This window comes from Spermophilus citellus (assembly GCF_964194105.1).
Source record: "Spermophilus citellus genome assembly, chromosome: 12".
NCBI lineage: Eukaryota > Metazoa > Chordata > Mammalia > Rodentia > Sciuridae > Spermophilus > Spermophilus citellus.
In genome coordinates, this window is record NC_138198.1 from 9,783,713 (window position 1) to 9,806,298 (window position 22,586).

The window sequence follows — 22,586 nt, forward strand, 5'->3', positions numbered from 1 at the left end:
TCAGCCATATGGGATAATAGCTAGCCCTTCCTCAAAGGGATGTTAGATTCACATGGGTTAATGCCAATAAAGAACAGTGCCTGGAATGGAACAAGCAGGATGCTATGTAAGACTGCTCAATTAAACCGGTACCTGGAGAAGAAAAGGTTTTCTTTTAAAAGGGAAAACCCGGTTACAGTTTGCTATCTTAATTATCTGAATTTCTAATAATTACAGTCTCTTCTTCTAAGAACTACTTGTTTAGCTTCTTACTTAAAATGGAATCATGTGATAGCCTTCTGCCCTGTTTTCTTGAGGAAAGACCAAAAAATAGTAAACTTTGTCACATTTTAGAAACATTTTACCTACTATGTTTTTCTCTAAGAGCTTCATATTTTTGCATTTATACTACTCTTTTGAAAAAGTCCTAGATACACAAGTTTTTCTAAAAGTAAAAATAATAAGAATTATGTATTCATTAGAACATAACTCTAGCGCAGGATGTTTTTCAAAATGTTTTCACATGAGAATCCTACCAAACTTTTAAAAGCTATGCAAGAAGAGATATTCCCACCTGAGCCAACCACACCCTAGGACTGGCAGGAGAAAAGTGGCACATCTAGGAATTTTATGTCTAATGTTCTTCCCACTAAAATATGAAATGAAAGTTAAGTACCACAAAGAAAGAAGATGTTTTCAAAAACACCCAAATGAACAACTGTTTACTAATGGCTCCAAACAGAATTAAATGCCATCATCTCTCACCAAGAAACCCTTACCACACAACTGTCTTTCCATTACCTATGTAAAACAGATCCCAGGGTACCAGGGAGAAAAATCACAGGTAAATATAAGTTTAAGTATATTAAAAGCAAAACAAAGAAAAAAGGTGTTCTTCAGAAGACACCCTCGTGGGTGCACAGAGATCAGATAGCCTTGGAGGAAGAGAAGGCTCCTTAACTTCCTCAGAAGTCGGTGAGGAGACATTCTGGTCACCATTGTGAGAACTTGTTTAGCTCTACCTGCCATGCACCTGGGAGGCAGGAGAAGATTTAACCTAAAAAAAATGACATAAAATTTTAACTCAATCATGGCTATATTTCCTTTTTTTTTTTTTTGTATTAACCATCTGGCTTATATGCTACTGTAAAAATAGTAAAAAGGGAATATTAAGGAAATTTACTTGTACCACAAATGATTTGTGTTCACGATCTGAAAAATTGGAAAAAAAAAAGAGAGAGAGAGAGAGAAAGAGAACTAAAAGAGGGAATGGATTTGGAAAACAGATGCCTGAATATGATAACTCTAGAGAAGAACACAAAGAAGACAAAGTTAAAAGCTATCTTTTGGGGGCCCTGGGAAAAAGAGATCCTAAGCCTTGAACTAAACTCTTTAGGGATACACATAAGACTACAAGAGGGAAAGGGGTCCTCATAACTGCTTCTGTGCTCAGTGCAAAGAGCAAATGTGCCCTAAATATTTAGAATAACTAAATTATACAGTGCGTTTCAGAGATTTAAAATTTAGATTGAGATGACCAGAAATAGTTTGTGATACTGCTAAATGTTAAAAATTTAAGGTGCATTAATAAAACTAGAAATATTTAAATGATTACTTCCAGAATAAGGAAAAACAGAAAAAGTCATGCTGGAAACAAAAAAGTACAAATATGGGCATTTTATATATAGAAAGGAAAAAGATAACAAGAGAACTGTGCAACTATTAAGAAGAAAAGAAATAAGTTGTCTGAAGGACAACACACTCAGAAAACACGACACATTACTCCCACCTGTCTCATTATAAAACTGTCCCACTGCAAATTAACTTGCAACTTTGGTCCAGATCCCAAAGTCTCCTCGAACCTTCAACTATAATTTTAGAATTAGGATGAATCAGTGACCAATAAAATAGCTTACAGAGGACTCAATAAGCAACTGTATTCACAGTTGCCTGGGGTGGCTCATTCAGATACCTGAAAGATCAAATCCAATTTAAATTTAAAACCCATTAATTTGGGGACTGGATTCCAGTGGTAGAGTGTTTGTATAGCTTGTGCAAGGTCTTTAGTTCCATTTCTAGCACCACAAAAAACAAAACAAGCAAAAATATATCAATTTCAATATCAAGGAAGAGAACAATAAATACTGTGTACAACAATTTTTCCAAAAATGGGGGAAACACATATGTATAAAAGAAGTTTTCATATTCTGCAAAACATATTCTGAAAAACAAAATCTCTGGCAAAATTAAAAAACTAGTCATGGAAGCTTGTTTTTTCGAGGGGATGGAATGGTGATAGGGAGGACAGGGCAGAGGTTAAAAGGCTTCTCTTGTCTATTTCCGTCTTCTGTTTTGATGTTTACATCCTGTACTGAATTACCCGGTCAAGAAAATTAATTTAACAGCTATTAATCCAAGGACTTGATGTTTAAAAGCCCCCAGCACACTCTTATGCAAGTGATCCAAATGGAGAGTTAACTAGGCTATTTTAACAATGTATTTGATAGCTTTGGGAAACTGGTTTTGAAGATTTTAAACTTTTTTTCCCTTCACAATTTGATTTGGCAATAAATTTGTCTTCCCAGATTATCTTCTAAGAAGAGGTCAAGGCTACACATGCAAATAAAATCCACTATAAAGAGAGGCTTTTAAGAAAGCAATTTCTTTATCCTAGCAAATAGTCAGAGAAAGAAAGCCTCATTAATCAGATGACAACCAACAACCTCATAAAAAATTGCCTTTTCTAGTTTTCTAGTACTTTGTTAAGGAAATAATTCCCTACCAATAAAAACCAAGCAAACAACGAGTGTTTGTCTTAAGACTAGAAGAAAGTGGGAGGCTCTGATCTAAACTCAGTCCTTTGATGTTGCCATTAAGACTGGGAGTCAGGACACTGGGTCTAATTTTAGGATTGAATTAATGAGCTGTGTGACTGAGAGGAAGATGCTTAACTTCTCTGGGATTTCTCTTCTTCTTCTGAGTAGTTGGGAGGGATGATAAAAGCAAGATTTTCAAGATCCATTAAGATGCAGGATTCTTGGACATTACTCTGTTTTTGAAATAAATAATGTAACCACCAAACAAGGAATAAAGAAAGATGTTCCCTTACATAAAATCAAGTTAACTGTTAAAACTAAAACCAAAATAAACAGAAAGATCCAGAAATGCAAATAAGGGTAGGAGTCAGACGATGTCTCCCTTGATCTACTAACCCACACTTGGGCACTGGGTACGCCAGAGTGAATACAGTCATTTGAACAGTTATGAGAAGACCAACATACGCTTAATAAAAACAGCCATAAAATGCCAGGATCTTTCTTAAAGACTAAGTTAGGGAGCTCATGACATTTGTTATACACTTACCCAAATATTTAATTAGCCTGCCTTGGGTCATAATCACACAAAGAAGTCAAAGAACTTTCATTCCAGAAAGAAAAAAGCTTGTAACTCCACCAGCAAATCTGTTGTTGCCTTTCTTCCTGGAACATGGTGCCCAGCTAGGGCTCTTTTCCAGTTCGGGCTCTTTCCCAGCCCCCTTTGTGGCTAGGTATGGCCTGGAGTTAGTGGTCACCAGAGGACAGTGGGTAGAAATGATGTGCAAGGCCACCTCTCCTTCAGAGCTACCCTGCACTTCTATTCCCCCATACTGTGACTTGTGTCCACCACAAAGACCAGGCCAATATCCTCAGACACTAGAGCAAAGAGATGGGGAAGACCTGGGTTCTTGGACAACTATGAGAACAGCACCACCTGCAAATGGGTCTTCTCCTAACAGCTGGCATGCACAATGCAAACGTATTCTCCACACTGCTGTGTCTTGGGGCATTTGGGAACAGGAGCCCGATATGGCATGTTCTAAGGCACCCACAGCTCTTTTCCACAGGTTACTTTCAATCCCAGATCAGTGCACTTCCCAACAATGCTTCCAAACCACAAAATGAAAGTTAGGTAAGATATTGCGCATGTCAGCTTAACACCCAAACTGATCATATATTCCAATGAGCTCTGAAATCAATCTTAAAAGTAGAAGTGTTAAAAACAAGAGTATCACAACAACTTACCAAAAGTGCCATAAAATCCTCTAGGGCCACAGGTTCCCACTCCATACTTCTTAAGAGATGCTAAAGCTGCTGCCTATATTTTAGGAAAAATTTATATTTTAATAATTTATCTAAAAGTATAAAAATCAACATTTTCATGCTTTTTATTCTTTAACTCACACAGTTCCTTATCCTTCCTCTACTTCTCTTCCTTTCTTAGAACCAAGATAATTCTTTTTTATTTTTTTTTTATTTATATGCGACACTGAGAATTGAAACCAGTGCCTCATACATGCTAGGCAAGTGCTCTACCACTAGCCACAACCCCAGCCCAGGACTAAGACAACTCTAATAGGATGTAAGAAAACTATAGGTGTGAAGACTCAGGTGTATGACTTAAAACATGGAACAGTTATATTAGCTTGACTCTCAAAACCTGGTTAACCAAATGCCTTTATATTTTTTACATTGTGGATCTAAGTCTTTCCTGAAAAATGTTTGCTACTTCACAATCCCAATATTGGGAATAAATCCCTAGCACCTTTCTGACTAATTCAAGTCTGGTTTACTTGGTACTTCGCTGTCACCCACACTAAGCTCTATGAGACATTCTTTTTTTTTTTTTTTTTTTGGTACTGCTGATTGAACAAAGGGGCACTCAACCACCGAGCCACATACCCAACCTTATTTTATATTTTAATTAGAGACAAGGTCTCACTTGAGTTGCTCAGAGCCTCACTACTGTTGAGGCTGACTTTGAACTCATGATCCTCCTGCCTCAGCCTCCAAGCCGCTGGGATTACAGGCATGTGCCCTGCACCTGGCACTATTAGACATTCTTGCTTCCCTTTGTCTAAGTCCAGGTTATGGTCTGTCAAACAAAGCATAATGGAAAATGCTTACACATCCCTTCTGATAGTCCACACTTACCTTTTATTTTATGTTCTGTTTCTTAAGTCAGTAATGTTATATGTGTCTTGGGGCATTTGGGAACAGGAGCCTGATATGGCATGTTCTAAGGCACCCACAGTTCTGCACACTTCAGCATTATGTGCTACTCACCTTAACCCTAGGATTATCCAGCAATCCAAGAAAATTAAAGGACGCAAAGTTCACACATTCTTTCCCATTCACCACAATGTTGTGGCTTGGAGGGCTAGGAAAAAGAGACAAAAGTGATATGCTTCAATACACATTCATGTCACATACTACCCTAGTGGTAGGCACAACAGAGTAGTGTAGCCATTCTGCCCTACTTGCATACCAATCTTCTCTTTTATTTTTAAGGAGTAAAAGGAAAGTAAAAACTAGACACCTTTCCATAGATTCTATTCTGAGTAACTTACCATGTACTACTTAAATAAAAAAGAAAAATGAGCTAGAATTCCGAGATGGACAAATGGCAAATCTTTGCTTTGTTTTAAACTTTGCTTAAGAAAGAAGTAGCTAAATAAAGTATCTCAGAAATATCTGGAATTATACAAATAGGCAGGAAACATAAAATGATCAAGATCAAAAGCAAGAATAGGCAGAGTAAGCTATGATTAATGTTTAAAAATAAACATTATCTATAAGAAGTCATGAAAAAAATAATAGGGATTCCCCATCCTTACCCTACCATCTCCCCCCAAATTAGGAAACTGATCCGTGCATGGCTAAGATGGGAGAATGGGTACTGGTAAGCCCTCTCCTGAATACACTGAAGTATAAGCCATGCTTCAAAAAATATGGGGTCAAACTACAGGTCACGAACCATTTATTCAAGGACTGTGAGACCATGTTCATTACAACCAGCCTATTTTGACTAAAGGGAACAAGAATATAATGGAACAAAGGAGACACAGCCATTGCACAGGGTGAGGGAAAGGACCGTGCATGCCAGCAAACTCTGATTTCAGTTTTGTTTCTGTATTAGCCCGTGAACTGGGTCACTCTATAAAATGCACTGAAGCTAGAAAAGACTGAGAATTGTGGCTCCTGTGGATAGTCTCAAATAGAATTGGTAATTTCATGAGAAAAATAACACAAAATACTGGAAAACCAGAGAAGGAAAAGTCAGTCTGAAGTAAATTCACAAAAGCAAACTGACCCATACAAAGGCAAGAAGACTCAGTGAAAATAAAATGGACTGTAGATAGACACCATCTTCATTATGACTGCTGACAGCACTGGATGCTTAGGATGTCACCTGGACTCCATGATCAGGGTCATCACCTTTAAATTAGGGGGAGAATCTCTCTCTTAGGGTAACTGTGATTATAGGAGTGCATGCTCCATAAAAGATACTCTCTAAACATCTCCATTGTTCCATGGGCCTTTGAGGGCTTCTTTCAAATCCAGTGTTATTTACTTTCCTACTTATCAGGGCCTTCTGTGAGTGTCCCCAACTCTTCCCTGATTGTGGAGGTGCTGGCCATCACAAAAAGACAAACAAAAACACCTGAGTAGACAAACCCTTACTAGAGGTTGTTGGCTCTGAGAATTTAAGTCATTCCATAAACACTGTAACACAAAAAGAATATAAAATATCAAGAGTAAGTACATCCACAGCTCCAGACTATATAGCCCTAAGCTGCCAGGGGGCAGCATGACATGATGTAGGGCTGGTATTCTGGTCTAGTGCTTAGAGAACGAAAGGAAAGGAAATCAGCATCCAGTGCAAACTAAAGTCTCCTACCTGTCCTCCATGCAGGCTAGCTGGAATAAGTCAAACAAGGTACTAGACACAGGAATCTTGGAGCTAAAACCCTACACGGTACCTTGCAGAAGCAAGTCAGACCAAAGATACCTTCACAATCAAGGTTTCAGAGGACTTAAAAGGAAGGAAGAGAAAACTCTTCCCAATCACAATCACAACCCTCCCATGAGCAAGAGTCAGCAGACAAAAGAGTACAGAGGGGCGAGCACCTGAGAACTTGAGGTGTCAGAACAAGAAGGCGTTAAGGATCAAAAGCATAAACACAAGGAAAGATTGAGGCACTGTGAACAAAAGGACAGGCAGATAGATGTGTAAAATAACCATATGTAACTTCCAGAAATAAAAATTAAGTGTCAATAAAATTAGAAATCTAAGATACACATTAAATACCCAGACACTATGGAAAATGAAAGAGCTGAGAAATATAAAGAAATGAAAAAATAGGAATCTGCACATACTGGACATGAAGGATACCAAGAAAAGGTTAAAAGAACATTAGGCACAAGGCTGGGTTGTGGCTCAGTGGTACAGCGCTTGCCTCACATGCGTGAGGAACTGGGTTTGTTTTTCATATAAATGAATCAATAAAGTCCACTGGCAACTAAAAAAAAAAAAAAAGAACATTAGGCAGATGTTCCAAATAAAACAATGGAGAAGAAAAGGGAAGAGATAACATTTCAAATAGATAACAGCTAAAAAGTTCTCAGAATTCATTTAGGACTAGAATCAGACTGAAAAGGAAAAACCTTAACAGGGTAAGAATAAATTATAGAAAGACACATATAGTCAAACAGCAGAATTCTACCAATAAAGAGAACAATTGTAAAAGCCACTAGGAAAAACAAAAGATGGGCACCAATTAGACTGACATTAGCCTCACCAAAATAGTGACAAAAACGTGATGGTGAAATTTTCCAAGGGCTGTAGGGAAAATACCCATCTAGAACTTATTTCTCTCTGTTACTCAAAAAGGTAAAATGAAAACATTTTTCAGTAAGAGATGAGATTATCTTCTACAAACCCCTACTGAAGGATCTAACAGAGAATATATTTTAGGAAAAAAACATTTTAAGTCCAAAGAAGTTGGATAGATAAAGCAATAAATACAGAGTAGCAAAGAAACTGGTAACAGGTAAAGGTAAGAAGTGGTATTTCACAAAAATAATAATCCAGGAGGGTGTAAACTGGGGGAACTGAAGTGGGTGAGAATTGGGAATAACCGAGGTAGAGAGTGGAGAAAGTCCCAGTCCTGTTCAGTAAGATGAGAAATTCTGATTAAAAGTTAGACAGAAAATGCTTATGTTAAATATGAGGGTTAAGAAAGAAATGAAGAAAAGTGAGTTGAGAAAATGAGATCAGGAAAACAGAATGCAAGGGGGAAAAAGAAATAAAACCAGTAAAAGCATGGTATTTAAGAATGATGATGCTGAAAGTAGAATCTACAAGTCATCTGCTCCAATTTTTATCCCTGCAGTAACAGAGAGCCACATAGGTGAGCCCTCAGTCTCTCACATTACCCGGCACTTCTGCAATTACATCAGCTATTTGGGCAACACGAGCAGCAGAGATCAAGAGCTGCCAATCTAACATGTATTCTCTTATTTCTACCCTGCCACCTGGAACAGCAGAGGCATTTTCCAGTTGTTCCCGCAACTAGGTGTGGCCAGTGCTGCCTTAACCAACCTGACAAAGCAAAGCAGAAAGGACCTCTTTTCTTTTGTTTATTTTATTTTATTTTTTTTTTAGGATTTTAAATTAAACTAGAATAACAAGACTGGCTGTTCTCTAACTTGTTTCTAGTCCAAAACTACTTTTATTTTTTAAAAATTTCATTGGTGACTTATAATTGTATATGCCAGAGGGAGTCAATGCATTATATTTACACATGTACATAACCTAATTTGATCTGCTTACCATTCTGTCTTAGGTGACTTATCAATAGAAGTCACACAACACCTCAAGAGTACAATAGCAGAATGGGAACCTGGGTCCCTGAACATTTGTGCAGCTGTCCCCTCCCTTCACCTGTAGGCAAAGGGAAATTAACAACTATTTTATTCAAACCAGGAAAGTTTGTATTTCCTATTATAAGGAGCAGAACTGAATTCTAACTACTGCCAGAAATGATCTCTATCAATTCTACTTTTAGGTAGTCAAAAGAAACAAATTTCTTCTTTCTACCTCCCTCTTTCCTTCTCTCCGCCTCTCTCTTAGACAGAGGTAAAATAATTTGACATAAATATAGCATAAATTCCCACCCAAATTATATATTCCTTGGAATAAGATTTCATAATGAAAGTATTACACAACCAAGTAAATAAACCTTTAAAACAAAAAGACAACAAAAAACTTTACCACAGGGGTCAAGTATAGGAGTGACAGTGAATAAATATTTGAGACTTGGGTAAAATACTGCAAAATACACAGATTTAAGAAATTATGGATCTTGGGGCTGGGGATGTGGCTCAAGCGGTAGCGTGCTCGCCTGGCATGCGTGCGGCCCGGGTTCGATCCTCAGCACCACATACCAACAAAGATGTTGTGTCCGCCGAGAACTAAAAAATAAATATTAAAAATTCTCTCTCTCTCTCAAAAAAAAAAAAAAAAAAAAAAAAAAAAGAAATTATGGATCTCAAGTATTAATGAAGGTGAAAATGACATCTGGAAAATTAATTTTTGAAGTGATTAAAATGATAAATATGGTATCCAAGGTGTCTGTAAAGAATCAGAATAAGATTACTGCATGAAGTAAGGGGAATTGCAATATTTTCAAATAATACTATTTGTACAAAGAGATTTAATATATGTATGATTAAATTAGATAGATTATTTTTGGCTATTTCTTATATATCCATTTAATTTTACATAGCAAAGTGGCCAAAAAATACCTTAAATTTTACTAGGAAAATTATGAATTATCTCATATTTCAGCAGTATTAATATTTATTATACAAATAACTTAGTAATCACAATAAATGTATTCAAACCCCTCAGTTAAAAGATGAAGATACTGGACTGGGGTTGTATCTCAGTGGTAGAGCACTTGCCTAGCACAAGTAAGGCAGTGGGTTTGATTCTTGGCACCACATAAAAATAAACAAAATAAAGTTATTGTGTCCATCTATAACTAAATTGTTGAAAAAAGACGAAGATACTGATTGGGCTTTTAAAACCCAATTATGCACAAAATAAACAAGAGTAAAGTTGAAAACAGAAGAGAGAATGATAATTATTAATTACTTATTAACTAAATTATTAATTACTTGTTAAAACTAAGCTGGTATAGCTACAGTGCTATCAGACAGACTTTAAGATAAAAAGTATTATTAGAAAAATGAGGAAAGCTGCTACAAGATGACAAAAGGAACATTCAAAACCACTAAAAAATACTGAGCCCTAAGACACCTAGCAACATACTTTCAAACCCACAAGATAAAGATCTGCATATGTAACACACAATATAACTTTAACATTTGCACAAACTCTCAATAAAGACAAAAGTGAATCTCAACAAGAGCACTAGTCTCATTCAGAAAGGATATCATCCACAACACTTTATGATCATAGTCAATAAATTATAAATTACTGAGAAGAACAAAGTTCAGGGAAAACACTTATGCTTTGGTTAAAGGAAAATATCAGAATGAAAATTAGAAAATACTTAGATCTGAATAACACATATATTAAAAATATAGGTTAATAGTATTTGTAAGGGAATTTATAGCCCTCAACACAGATACAGGAGTTTTTAAAGTTTGCCACAAATTCATTTGGCACTAAAACCTGTCCTAAACTGATGATGAACTATTTATTGCTTTTACTTATTCCACTGAGTGCAAATATTCACATGGGATGCTGCCCCAGGCTTCAAGAAAAAGTGGTTCTCTAATAAGGAATAAGTACTTCATTATATTTCAAAACCTAAATAATTCTGAATTCTCCACTCTAAAGGTTTTGGAAAACTGACTGTGAATTAGTACTAGAAAACGTTAAAAATGTGTATTTTGTGAGTTCAACTGTATCAGAAAAAGAACAGTGTGAATCTAAAAGATGTAGAAGAAAGTTAAATATCAGGAAGCATCATTCAATTTGAGAAAAATACATGATATATAATGAAATAAAGAAAATTATGAATGCTCTTAATAGAGACAGAAATGATATTTGATAAAATCCAATATTTATTTTAAAATTAAAATTCTTAGAAAACTAAGATCAGAAAAGTATGTTCTCAAACTGAGAAGATAATATATACCCCAAATCTATAAATATTAAGTGGAAATTAATGGAGAAATATTCTGCAACAACAGGAACAAAACAAGAATGCTTGATTTTTTTTATTGCTCATCATATTAATAAAGGCCATACTGTATCATGAGGCAAAAACTATTATCTCTACAAACTTCAAAATTACATGGAAGGATAAAATAAGTAAACTAAACTCAGAAGGAAGAAGGTGGCACATATCAGTAATCCCACCAGAGGCAGGAGGATTTCAAGTTTGAGGCCAGGCAGGATGCTGTCTTATAATAAAACATAAGATCCTTAGTGAAATTCTGTCTCAAAATAAAATTTAAAAACGGCCGAGAGTGTAGCTCAGTGGTAGAGTACTTATCTAGCATGTACGATGCCCTGGGTAGAATACCCAGTAATGCCCAAAAAGAAAAGGGGAAGAAAGTACTTTACACAAAGAAGCAGTAAATATTTCAGACCCTGGTAGTGCTAGATTTGGCACTGGTGCAGACAGGCAAAGAGACATAAGAACACGGAATGCAGGAAATTGTATACATAAAAATACGTGAAAATGAGAGCAGGTGCCCCACAAATTACTAGGTTACACATAAATTTCTCTATTTGGGCAAAGTCAAACTACCAGTACAAGAACGTGAAAAATATTTTTAAAAAGATCCTGTTAGCTTTTTAAAAATATCTTGTGACTTTGGAATTGACTTCTTTAAGTACATAAAAGCCTCCAAATAACAAAACAATGCCACACTGGATGCATTGGACCAAGTCAAAATTAAGGAATTTGTTTTCGTGATACCAAAGTAACAGGTGATAGAGATTTATTATATTATACTGAATCTAAGAGGTCATCAATTATATTTTATCTATCACTATGGAAGAAAAACAATGTCGATTAAAATGAAAGAATATATTTTTCTCATGTAGACCTATTTAGTTTATATTTAACAAAAAGGTTTATTAGTCATTCTTAGACACAGATCTTTGTCATACTGCTTTTATACTTATGGAAAGGAAAATATAATAGATACATCAAAATATACCTAAACCTCTTTATCCAGTTGTCTTTCTCTTCTGCGGAATCATCAGTATGCTGGGTATTCAGCAATATCCTCCTTGTGCTGTCAAGTGTATTTTAGCATTTTTAAAGCACCCCTAGACGACCTATTATTGTTATTGTCTTTCTTTTTTTTTTCTTTTTTTTTTATTGGTTGTTCACAACATTACAAAGCTCTTGACATATCATATTTCATACATTAGATTGAAGTGGGTTATGAACCCCCAATTTTACCCCAAATGCAGATTGCAGAATCACGTCGGTTACACATCCACAATTTTACATAATGCCCTATTAGTAACTGTTGTATTCTGCTACCTTTCCTATCCCCTACTATCCCCCCTCTCCTCCCCTCCCAACTTCTCTCTCTACCCCATCTACTGTAATTCATTTCTCTCCTTGTTTATTTTCCCATTCCCCTCACAACGTCTTATATGTAATTTTGTATAGCAATGAGGGTCTCCCTTCATTTCCATGCAATTTCCTTTTTCTCTCCCTTTCCCTCCCATCTCATGTCTCTGTTTAATGTTAATCTTTTCTTCCTACTCTTCCTCCCTGCTCTGTCCATAGTTGCTCTCATTATATCAAAGAAGACATTTGGTATTTGTTTTTTAGGGATTGGCTAGCTTCACTAAGCATAATCTGCTCTAGTGCCATCTATTTCCCTGCAAATTCTATGATTTTGTCATTTTTTATTGCTGCATAGTACTCCATTGTGTATAGATGCCACATTTTTTTTTTATCCATTCATCTACTGAAGGGCATCTGGGTTGGTTCCACAGTCTAGCTATTGTGAATTGTGCTGCTATGAACATCGATGTGGCAGTATCCCTGTAGCATGCTCTTTGAAGGTATTCAGGGAATAGTCCGAGAAGGGCAATAGCAGGGTCAAATAGTGGTTCCATTCCCATCTTTCCCAGGAATCTCCAAACTGCTTTCCAAATTGGCCGCACCAATTTGCAGTCCCACCAGCAATGTACAAGTGTACCCTTTTCTCCACATCCTCGCCAGCACTTGTTGTTGTTTGACTTCATAGTGGCTGCCAATCTTACTGGAGTGAGATGGTATCTTAGGGTGGTTTTGATTTGCATTTCTCTGACTGCTAGAGATGGTGAGCATTTTTTCATGTACTTGTTGATTGATTGTATATCCTCCTTTGAGAAGTGTCTGTTCAGGTCCTTGGCCCATTTGTTGATTGGGTTATTTGTTACCTTATTGTCTAATTTTTTGAGTTCTTTGTATACTCTGGATATTAGGGCTCTATCTGAAGTGTGAGGAGTAAAAATTTGTTCCCAGGATGTAGGCTCCCTATTTACCTCTCTTATTGTTTCTTTTGCTGAGAAAAAACTTTTAAGTTTAATTAAGTCCCATTTGTTGATTCTAGTTGTTAACTCTTGTGCTATGGGTGTCCTATTAAGGAATTTGAAGCCCGACCCCACAATCTGTAGATCGGAGCCAACTTTTTCTTCTATCAGACGCAGAGTCTCTGGTTTGATATCAAGCTCCTTGATCCATTTTGAGTTAACTTTTGTGCATGGCGAGAGAAAGGGATTCAGTTGCATTTTGTTGCATATGGATTTCCAGTTTTCCCAACACCATTTGTTGAAGATGCTATCCTTCCTCCATTGCATGCTTTTAGCCCCTTTATCAAATATAAGGTAGTTGTAACTTTGTGGATTAGTCTCTGTGTCCTCTATTCTATACCATTGGTCCACCCACCTGTTTTGGTACCAGTACCATGCTGTCTTTGTCACTATTGCTCTGTAATATAGTTTGAAATCTGGTATTGCTATACCACCTGATTCACACTTCCTGCTTAGAATTGCTTTTGCTATCCTAGGTCTTTTATTTTTCCATATGAATTTCATGATTGCTTTATCTATTTCTACAAGAAATGCCGTTGGGATTTTGATTGGCATTGCATTAAATCTATAGAGAACTTTTGGTAATATCGCCATTTTGATGATGTTAATTCTGCCTATCCATGAACAGGGTATATTTTTCCATCTTCTAAGATCTTCTTCTACTTCTCTCTTTAGGGTTCTGTAGTTTTCATTGTATAAATCTTTAACCTCTTTTGTTAGGTTGATTCCCAAGTATTTTATTTTTTTTGAGGATATTGTGAATGGAGTGTTTTTCCTCATTTCCGTTTCAAAGTTTTGTCGCCGATATACAGAAATGCCTTTGATTTATGCGTGTTGATTTTATATCCTGCCACTTTGCTGAATTCATTTATTAGTTCTAGTAGTTTCTTTGTAGACCCTTTTGGGTCTTCTAGGTATAGAATCATGTCATCTGCAAATAGTGATAATTTAAGTTCTTCTTTTCCAATTTTTATGCCTTTAATTTCTTTCGTCTGTCTAATTGCTCTGGCCAGTGTTTCGAGAACTATATTGAATAGAAGTGGAGATAGAGGGCATCCCTGTCTTGTTCCGGATTTTAGAGGGAATGCCTTCAACTTTTGTCCATTCAGAATGATGCTAGCCTGAGGCTTAGCATAGATAGCTTTTACAATGTCAAGGTAAGTTCCTGTTATCCCTAGTTTTTCTAATGTTTTGAACATAAAGGGATGCTGTACTTTGTCAAATGCTTTCTCTGCATCTATCGAGATGATCATATGGTTCTTATCTTTAAGTCTATTGATGTGGTGAATAACATTTATCAATTTCCGTATGTTGAACCATCCTTGCATCCCAGGGATGAATCCTACTTGATCATGGTGCACAATTTTTTTGATGTGTTTTTGTATTCGATTCTCCAGAATTTTATTGAGGATTTTTGCATCTAGGTTCATTAGAGATATTGGTCTGTAGTTTTCTTTCTTTGAGGTGTCTTTGTCTGGTTTCGGAATCAGGGTGATGTTGGCCTCATAGAATGAATTTGTAAGAGCTCCCTCTTTTTCTATTTCCTGAAATAACTTGAAAAGTATTGGTATTAATTCTTCTTTAAAGGTTTTGTAAAACTCCGCTGTATACCCATCCGGTCCTGGGCTTTTCTTGGTTGGTAGTCTTTTGATGGCTTCTTCAATTTCATCCATTGATATTGGTCTGTTCAGATTGTGTGTATCCTCCTGACTCAGTCTGGGAAAATCATATGACTTAAGAAATTTATCGATGTCTTCACTATCTTCTATTTTATTGGAATATAGGTTTTCAAAATAATTTCTAATTGTGTTCTGTATTTCTGTAGCATGTGTTGTGATATTGCCTTTTTCATCCCGTATGTTAGTAATTTGAGTCCTCTGTCGTCTTCTCTTCGTTAGCATGGCTAAAGGTCTGTCGATCTTATTTATTTTTTCGAAGAACCAACTTTTAGTTTTGTTAATTTTTTCAATAGTTTCTTTTGTTTCAATTTCATTGATTTCCGCTCTGATTTTAATTATTTCTTGCCTTCTGCTACATTTGCTGTTGTTTTGCTCTTCCTTTTCTAGGGCTTTGAGTTGGAGTGTGAGCTCATTTATTTGTTGGTTTTTTCTTTTTTTGAGGAATGACCACCAGGCGATGAATTTTCCTCTTAAAACTGCTTTCATTGTGTCCCATAGATTCCGATATGTTGTGTCTGTATTTTCGTTTATCTCTAAGAATTTTTTGATTTCCTCCTTCATGTCTTCTGTAACCCATTGATCATTCAGTAACATTGTTCATTTTCCATGTGATGTAGGATTTTTCTTCCTTCTTTTATCATTGATTTCCAGTTTCATTCCATTATGATCAGATAAAATGCATGGTATTATCTCCACCCCTTTATATTTACTGAGGGTTGCCCTATGGCATAATATATGGTCTATTTTTGAGAAGGATCCATGTGCTGCTGAGAAAAAAGTATAGCCATTTGATGATGGTTGATATATTCTATATAAGTCGGTTAAGTCTAGGTTATTGATTGTGGTATTGAGTTCTATAGTTTCTTTATTCAACTTTTGTTTAGAGGATCTGTCCAATGGTGAGAGAGGTGTGTTGAAGTCTCCCATAATTATTGTGTTGTGGTCTATTTGATTCTTGAACTTGAGGAGAATTTGTTTTATGAATGTCGCAGCACCATTATTTGGTGCGTAAATATTGATAATTGTTATGTCTTGTTGGTGAATGGTTCCTTTTAACAGTATATAATAACCTTCTTTATCCCTTTTGATTAACTTAGTCTTGAAGTCGATTTTATTCGATATGAGGATGGCCACCCCTGCTTGCTTACGAGGACCGTGTGCGTGGTATATTTTTTCCCATCCTTTCACCTTCAGCCTGTGTATGTCTTTTCCAATCAGATGTGTCTCCTGGAGGCAGCATATTGTTGGACTTGTTTTTTTAATCCATGATACCAGCCTATGTCGCTTTATTGGAGAGTTTAAGCCATTAACATTCAGAGTTACTATTGATATATGGTTTGAACTTCCATCCATGTTTGATTGTTTATCCTTTTTTTAAAAAATTTTAGTTTGTTTCTCCATGATTGTCTTTCCCCTTGCCCTCTGTCTTTACTGAGGCACTTCCCACTGATGGTTTTGGTTATTGTTTTTCATTTCTTCCTCGTGTAGTGTTTTGCTCAAAATGCTTTGCAATGCTGGTTTTCTGGCTGCAAATTCTTTTAACTTTTGTTTATCATGAAAGATTTTTACTTCGTTGTCATACCTGAAGCTTAATTTTGCTGGATACAGAATTCTTGGTTGGCATCCATTGTCTTTCAGTGTTTGAAATACATTGTTCCATGACCTTCTTGCTTTCAGTGTCTGTGATGAAAAATCCGTTGTTAACCTTATTGGTTTACCCCTGAATGTAATCTGTCTCCTTTCTCTTGTAGCTTTTAATATTTTCTCTTTGTTCTGTATATTGGATATCTTCATAACAATGTGTCTTGGCGTTGGTCTACTGTGATTTTGTGTGCTCGGTGTCCTGTATGCATCTTCAATTTGTATATCTGTTTCCTTTTTTATTTCTGGAAAGTTTTCTGTAATTATTTCATTCAGCAGGTTACTCATTCCCTTGGTTTGAATCTCTGTACCTTCTTCTATCCCGATGACTCGTAAGTTTGGTTTTTTTATGTTATCCCATAACTCTTGGATGTTTTTCTCATGTTTTTTTACCAGCCTTTCTGAGTTGGCTAGACTCTTTTCAAGATGATATATTTTGTCTTCATTATCTGACGTTCTGGCTTCTACTTGCTCCACTCTGTTAGTGATACTCTCAATTGAGTTTTTAATTTGGTTTATCGTTTCCTTCATTTCTAGAATTATTGTTTGATTATTTTTTATAATCTCTATCTCCTGATAAAGATGCTTAACTTCTTCTTTTATCTGTTCATGAAATTCATTCTCAATGTGTTCTTTCGCTGCTTGAATTTGCTGTCTTGTATCCTCTTTAAGGTTCCATTCCATCTGTCTAAGGTGTTCCTTGAGTTCTTTATATGACCATTTTTCTGATGACTCTAGGTCCTCCTGAATATTTAGGCTGTCCTGCATTGTTTGTACTCCTTTTCTTCCTTGTTTTTTGAAGCTGCTCATGTTACTTCTTGTTCTGTTTGACTTGTGAGTTAGTGTTTACTCCTATAAATTAATTTGATGCTTGGGAGGAAAGGTATTTGAAGGGAAGGGAAGAAGTCACTAAAGAGAATGAGAGTAGGCAGGTAGAATTCAAGGAAAGGGGGATACGAAAAAATGAAAGGACTAAAGAAGAAAAAAATAGGAACTGAAAAAAGAAAAAAATTAAAAAAAAATAGTAATAATAATTAAAAAAAATTAAAATTAAAATTAGTATAAAAAAATTAAAAAAATATATTTTGTAAAAAAAATTAATAAAACAACAAGAAAGAAAAATGAAAATAAAACCCAAATCAAAAAAAAGAGAAAAGAAAAAAAAAAAAAACCTAATAAATGCCGTCTTAGAGTTTGATTAACTTGTCTTCCAGTAGGTGGCGCTGTGCCCACCAGGTCAAGTTTCTCCTGTCAATACGCAGGAACCAATCACTGTGCAGCAGCTCCTCCCAGACTGGGCGAGTCTCCAATCCTGAGTGTCTAGGGCCTCCTCTTTTGTCTAGTCACTTCCCACTTTTCCTCTAGCCAGGCCCCTCTCACGACAATACTGGCTACATGCCAGGTCTGCTGCTCCCGGGAGCCCTGTTTTCATGAACGACTGGGCAGTCTCTTCCAGTTTGCCATTCCCTCAGACCCTAAGTTTGTAGAGCTTGGGGCTGAGAATCCTCAGCGGATTTTACTTGCCCTCCGGTATCCACTTCCCCGTAGCTGGTGCAAGAGACCTCAGCAGTCAGCCCTGGTGGGAGCGGTAGTTCCGCGCCGCGGGTCCCGCACCACCTCTGATTCCCTCGGGCTGGCTGTAGCACTCACGGGAGAGCTGGGAGGGGCCCTTATGGGAGAGCTGGGAGGGGCCCTTATGGTTTCTCCGATGTGTGGAGAGGGAAGGCTAGGGGATCACACACCTGTAGCTGCAGGTTTCAATGAAGTTATCTCCTCCGCAGCAGTCTGATGACGTCAGTTCTCTGCCATAGTGGTGTCTCTTGCAAATGGCGACAGTTCGTTTCCCTTTGCTGGGCGACCAATGCAATGGGTGGGTCCTTACTGTCTCTCCCAAGCCCTGTTTCAAACCTGTGGCCACTACCTATGAAGGCTCGGTAGGCATTTACCTTCGTAGGATGAGAAGGGCTGACCAGTTGTTTCAGCCGGATGGATTAATGCTGAGTCATAGCTGTTTGTCTGCGGGAAGCAGGTGACCGGGAGTTTGAATTCCGCCAATCAGGGCTCAGTGTGTGTTCTCGGATCACTTGGACTTTAAATTGTCACTCATCTTATCAGCTGTTTCATTTAACTCGGCGGGTCACTCGCGCGGTGAAGAGTCTGCTCTATGGTGCTCCGCCGGAGGCGGCGGCGGCGGCCTTTGGGACCCCCGGGGCTGTTATTGTCTTTCATTCTTAAGTTTTGATGCTAAAATTTTCCTACTGGAACAATCTCACAGTTTCATCTTTCCCCCAATCAAATCACATGTTTCTATAAAGTAAGTTGTCACTGTCCAAAGGCAACAGGTAGTCTGACAAACTGATATTCAAGCCATGTTTTAGTCACAGCATCCTCTCTTCATCTGCTCAGTGTGGTCAGGCTATTTCTCCAGCCATACGTTGCCTTACTGACCAGCAGTGCATGTGACTTTATAGTAGCACTGACAGTAGGGAGAGCCAAGACCAAGTTCATCAGTACATAGGCAATGACAACCACAATATCTCTAGCCAACAATGACTCATCAATGACTCTCAGCAACTGATAATTCATTCCTACTTCAGAGATCTCAAAATAGGGGAAAAAACCCAAAACGTCTTAGAATCAATGCAATAGAGTATTACATCAAAAAACTAATGATTAAAATCTAAAATGCATGTATAACTTCTGCTACATAAAAGAAGACTGGGAATCCAGCAGAAAAAAATAGGTAAAAGATATGATGAGGCTAATCCATTTTTCAAGATGGCAGAAGAGACAGAGTTGCTAGGATACTTTCCTGGCTGCTCCATGGTGTGAAACCAGGAAAACAGGCAACTTCTTAGAAAGATGGGCGACAAAGAATTTTAAAAAGGGAGAGTATACTGGGCTTTAATTCTGGACACTCAAAGTAGATTGGGGATCCAGGAGGTTGGATATAATAAAATAAGGAAGAAATCCCCAGTGCCACCACAGCTGCAACAGCTGGAGACACCTCCATAAGCAACATGGAAAGAAAAGGGAATAAAGGAAACCACGTTTTTAGGATGCCTGAGGTGTGTCTGAGTATGGAGAGATCAGAGATCAAATACATTGCCTGACTAAACCAAAAGGCTGCTGAACAACATCATTGTGCAGTAAAGAAACCACCTCTCTCCCAGCAGCCTGTGGAAGATAGGAAAGGAACCATTTTGAAGTTGCGGAGCTTAGCAGCTGGAAAGGTTAATTCCTGGCAAACCTGAGTTTAGCCTGAAATACAAGCCTGGTAACCCACTGCACAACTCAGAGTGTGCCTAACTGACCAGAAGCAAATCAAATGTGGAGAGGGGTTTACAGTGGAGAATACTTATTGTGGAAACTAGCACCTGGCCAGGAATTCGAAAAGGTAGGGGTGGGATGTGAGAGACTGAGTTTGGGGACTGAAGACATGAGGAAATGTGGAGTCTGCCGGTGATGGAGTGGACTTAAGAATTAGCTTCTCCCCTGCACCAGGAGAACCCAGGGGAGATTCCCCGGGTCTAGGCTTCCAGTGTGGACCAGCAACTGCAGGGCCCTAGTGGTACACAGATTTAAAATCTTCGTATCAGTCACCACTCAACAAGAACCTAGAGACTTCCTAAGCCTAAACTCCCCCTCCAGGATTGTATCTATGGGATTTCCTCTTATATACTAGCAACCCCACCCTGAGGGCGAAGCAGGCATCACACTCCAGACACTAACACTGCTGAGAAGGGAAGGTGAGAAATATATGAACTCCAAAGGAAGCAATTCTTTAACTTTTGATCAAGATTTAAAATTTTTTTTTTTCTTTTCTGTTTAATTGTGACCTGAATGGCTCATGGAGACCTATACATATTCATTTTTTTCTCCTCACTTCTAGCATTTTGGAAGCCAGTTATTTTTCATTGATCACTATTAAGATGTTTGATTAGTATATTTCAGCTTTATTTTTAATATTTTTATTTTTAATTTAAAAATAATAATAATGTTGACTGTAAATGGTCTAAACTCATCAATCAAAAGACAGACTGGCAGACTGAATTAAAAACAAGACCTAACCACATGCTGTCTCAAAGAGACTCAGCTCATAGGCAAAGACATCCACAAATTTAAGATAAACATCATGCACATGCATCATCTAAATAAGCAAGGCTTTTTATCCTAATCATCAGGAAAGTGATCTTTAAACAGAAGTTAATCAGAATGGATCAAGAACGTCATTTCATACTGTTTAAGGAATTATATATCAAGATATAACAACTGTACATATTTTTGCCCCAAACAGTGGAGCACCTACATATATCAAACAAACCCTTCTCAATTTCAAGAATCAAACAGATCACAACAGAATAATACTGGGTGATTTTAACATGCTTCTCTCATCACCAGATAGAATCTCCATACAAAAACTAAATAAAGAAGGTGAGGAACTAAAAAATACAATAAATCATTTAGACTTAAAAGACACAGAATATTTCATCCATCATGCCTGAATATACTTTCTTCTCAACAGCAACAAATATCCTTCTCTAAAACAGACCATATCTTAGGCCACAAAGAAACTCTTAATACCTTGCATTCTATCAGATCATAATAGAAAGAAATTAGAAATCAATAATATAATAAAAAATAGAAGCTACTTCAACACCTGGAGATAAGATCAAGGATTAAATAAAAAAAATTCTTAGAGGTAAATAAGAATAGCGACATAACATCAAAATCTCTAAGATACTATAAAATTAGTTCTAAGAGGAAAGTTCATTGCATTGAGCTTATTTATTAAAAGAACAGAAAGTCATCAAATAAATAATCTAATATTACACCCCGAAGCCCTAGGAGAAGAACAAATCAACACCAAAAGCAGTCAAAGACAGGAAATAATTAAAATCAGAGCAGAAATCAATGAAATAGAAATAAACAAAAAACAATTTAAATAACCAATGAAACAAAAAGTTCGTTCTTTGAAAAAAATAAATAAAATTGATAAACCCTTAGCCAAGCTAATGAAGAGAAAAAGAGAAAAAACTCAAATTACTAAAATTCATGATGAAAAAGAAATATTACAACAGACACTACTGAATTACAAACAATTCAAAACTACTTCGAAAATTTACATTCCAATAAAATAGAAAATCTTGAGGACATCAATAAACTCCTAGAGATACATGTCCTACCCAAATTAAATCAGGAGGACATAGAACATATAAACAGATCAATTTCAAGTAATGAAACTGAAGACACCATCAAAAGCCTACCAACAAAGAAAGGACCAGGACCAAAAATATTCTCAGCCAAGTTCTACCAGACCTTTAAAAGAAGAACTAACACCAATCCTACAAATTACTCCATGAAACAGAAAAAGAGGGAATCCTTCCAAACTCATTCTATGAAGATGTATTACCCTTGATACCAAAATCAGACAAAGACACATCATGGAAAGAAAACTTCAGACCAATATTCCTGATAAATGCAGACATAAAAGTTCTTAATAAAAAGCTGTAAATCACATACAAAAATATACTAAAACAATAATGCACCAGGACCAGGTGGGGTTTTTCCCTTGGATGCAAGGTTGGTTCAACACACAGAAATCAATAAATATAATTCATCACATCAACAGACTCAAAGTCAAGAGTCACATAATTATCTCAATAGATGCAGAAAAAGTATTTAAGAAAACACAGCATCTATTCATGATTAAAACACTAGAAAAAATAGGAATGAAAGGATCATACCTCAACACTGCAAGAACTATATATGACAAACTCAAGGCCAACATCATTCTAAATAGAGAAAACGGAAAGCATTCCCTCTAAAACAGGAACAAGACGAGGATGTTTTCTTTCACCACTTCTATTCAACAGTCTTCAAATC

At 36.7% G+C, this 22,586-nt stretch overlaps 1 protein-coding gene across 1 annotated transcript in view; it reads right to left on the reverse strand.

Moving 5' to 3' along the window:
• The window catches only part of LOC308631511 (serine palmitoyltransferase 1-like), a 58,636-nt gene that overhangs the window by 30,017 nt on the left and 6,033 nt on the right, over nucleotides 1-22,586 (reverse strand). The window contains exons 4-5 of the mRNA XM_081262804.1: nucleotides 5,082-5,175; nucleotides 4,041-4,113 (exon numbers count right to left, since the gene is read on the reverse strand). Coding sequence (XP_081118930.1) covers nucleotides 4,041-4,113; nucleotides 5,082-5,175 — 167 coding nt within the window. The remainder of the gene's footprint in view (nucleotides 1-4,040; nucleotides 4,114-5,081; nucleotides 5,176-22,586) is intronic.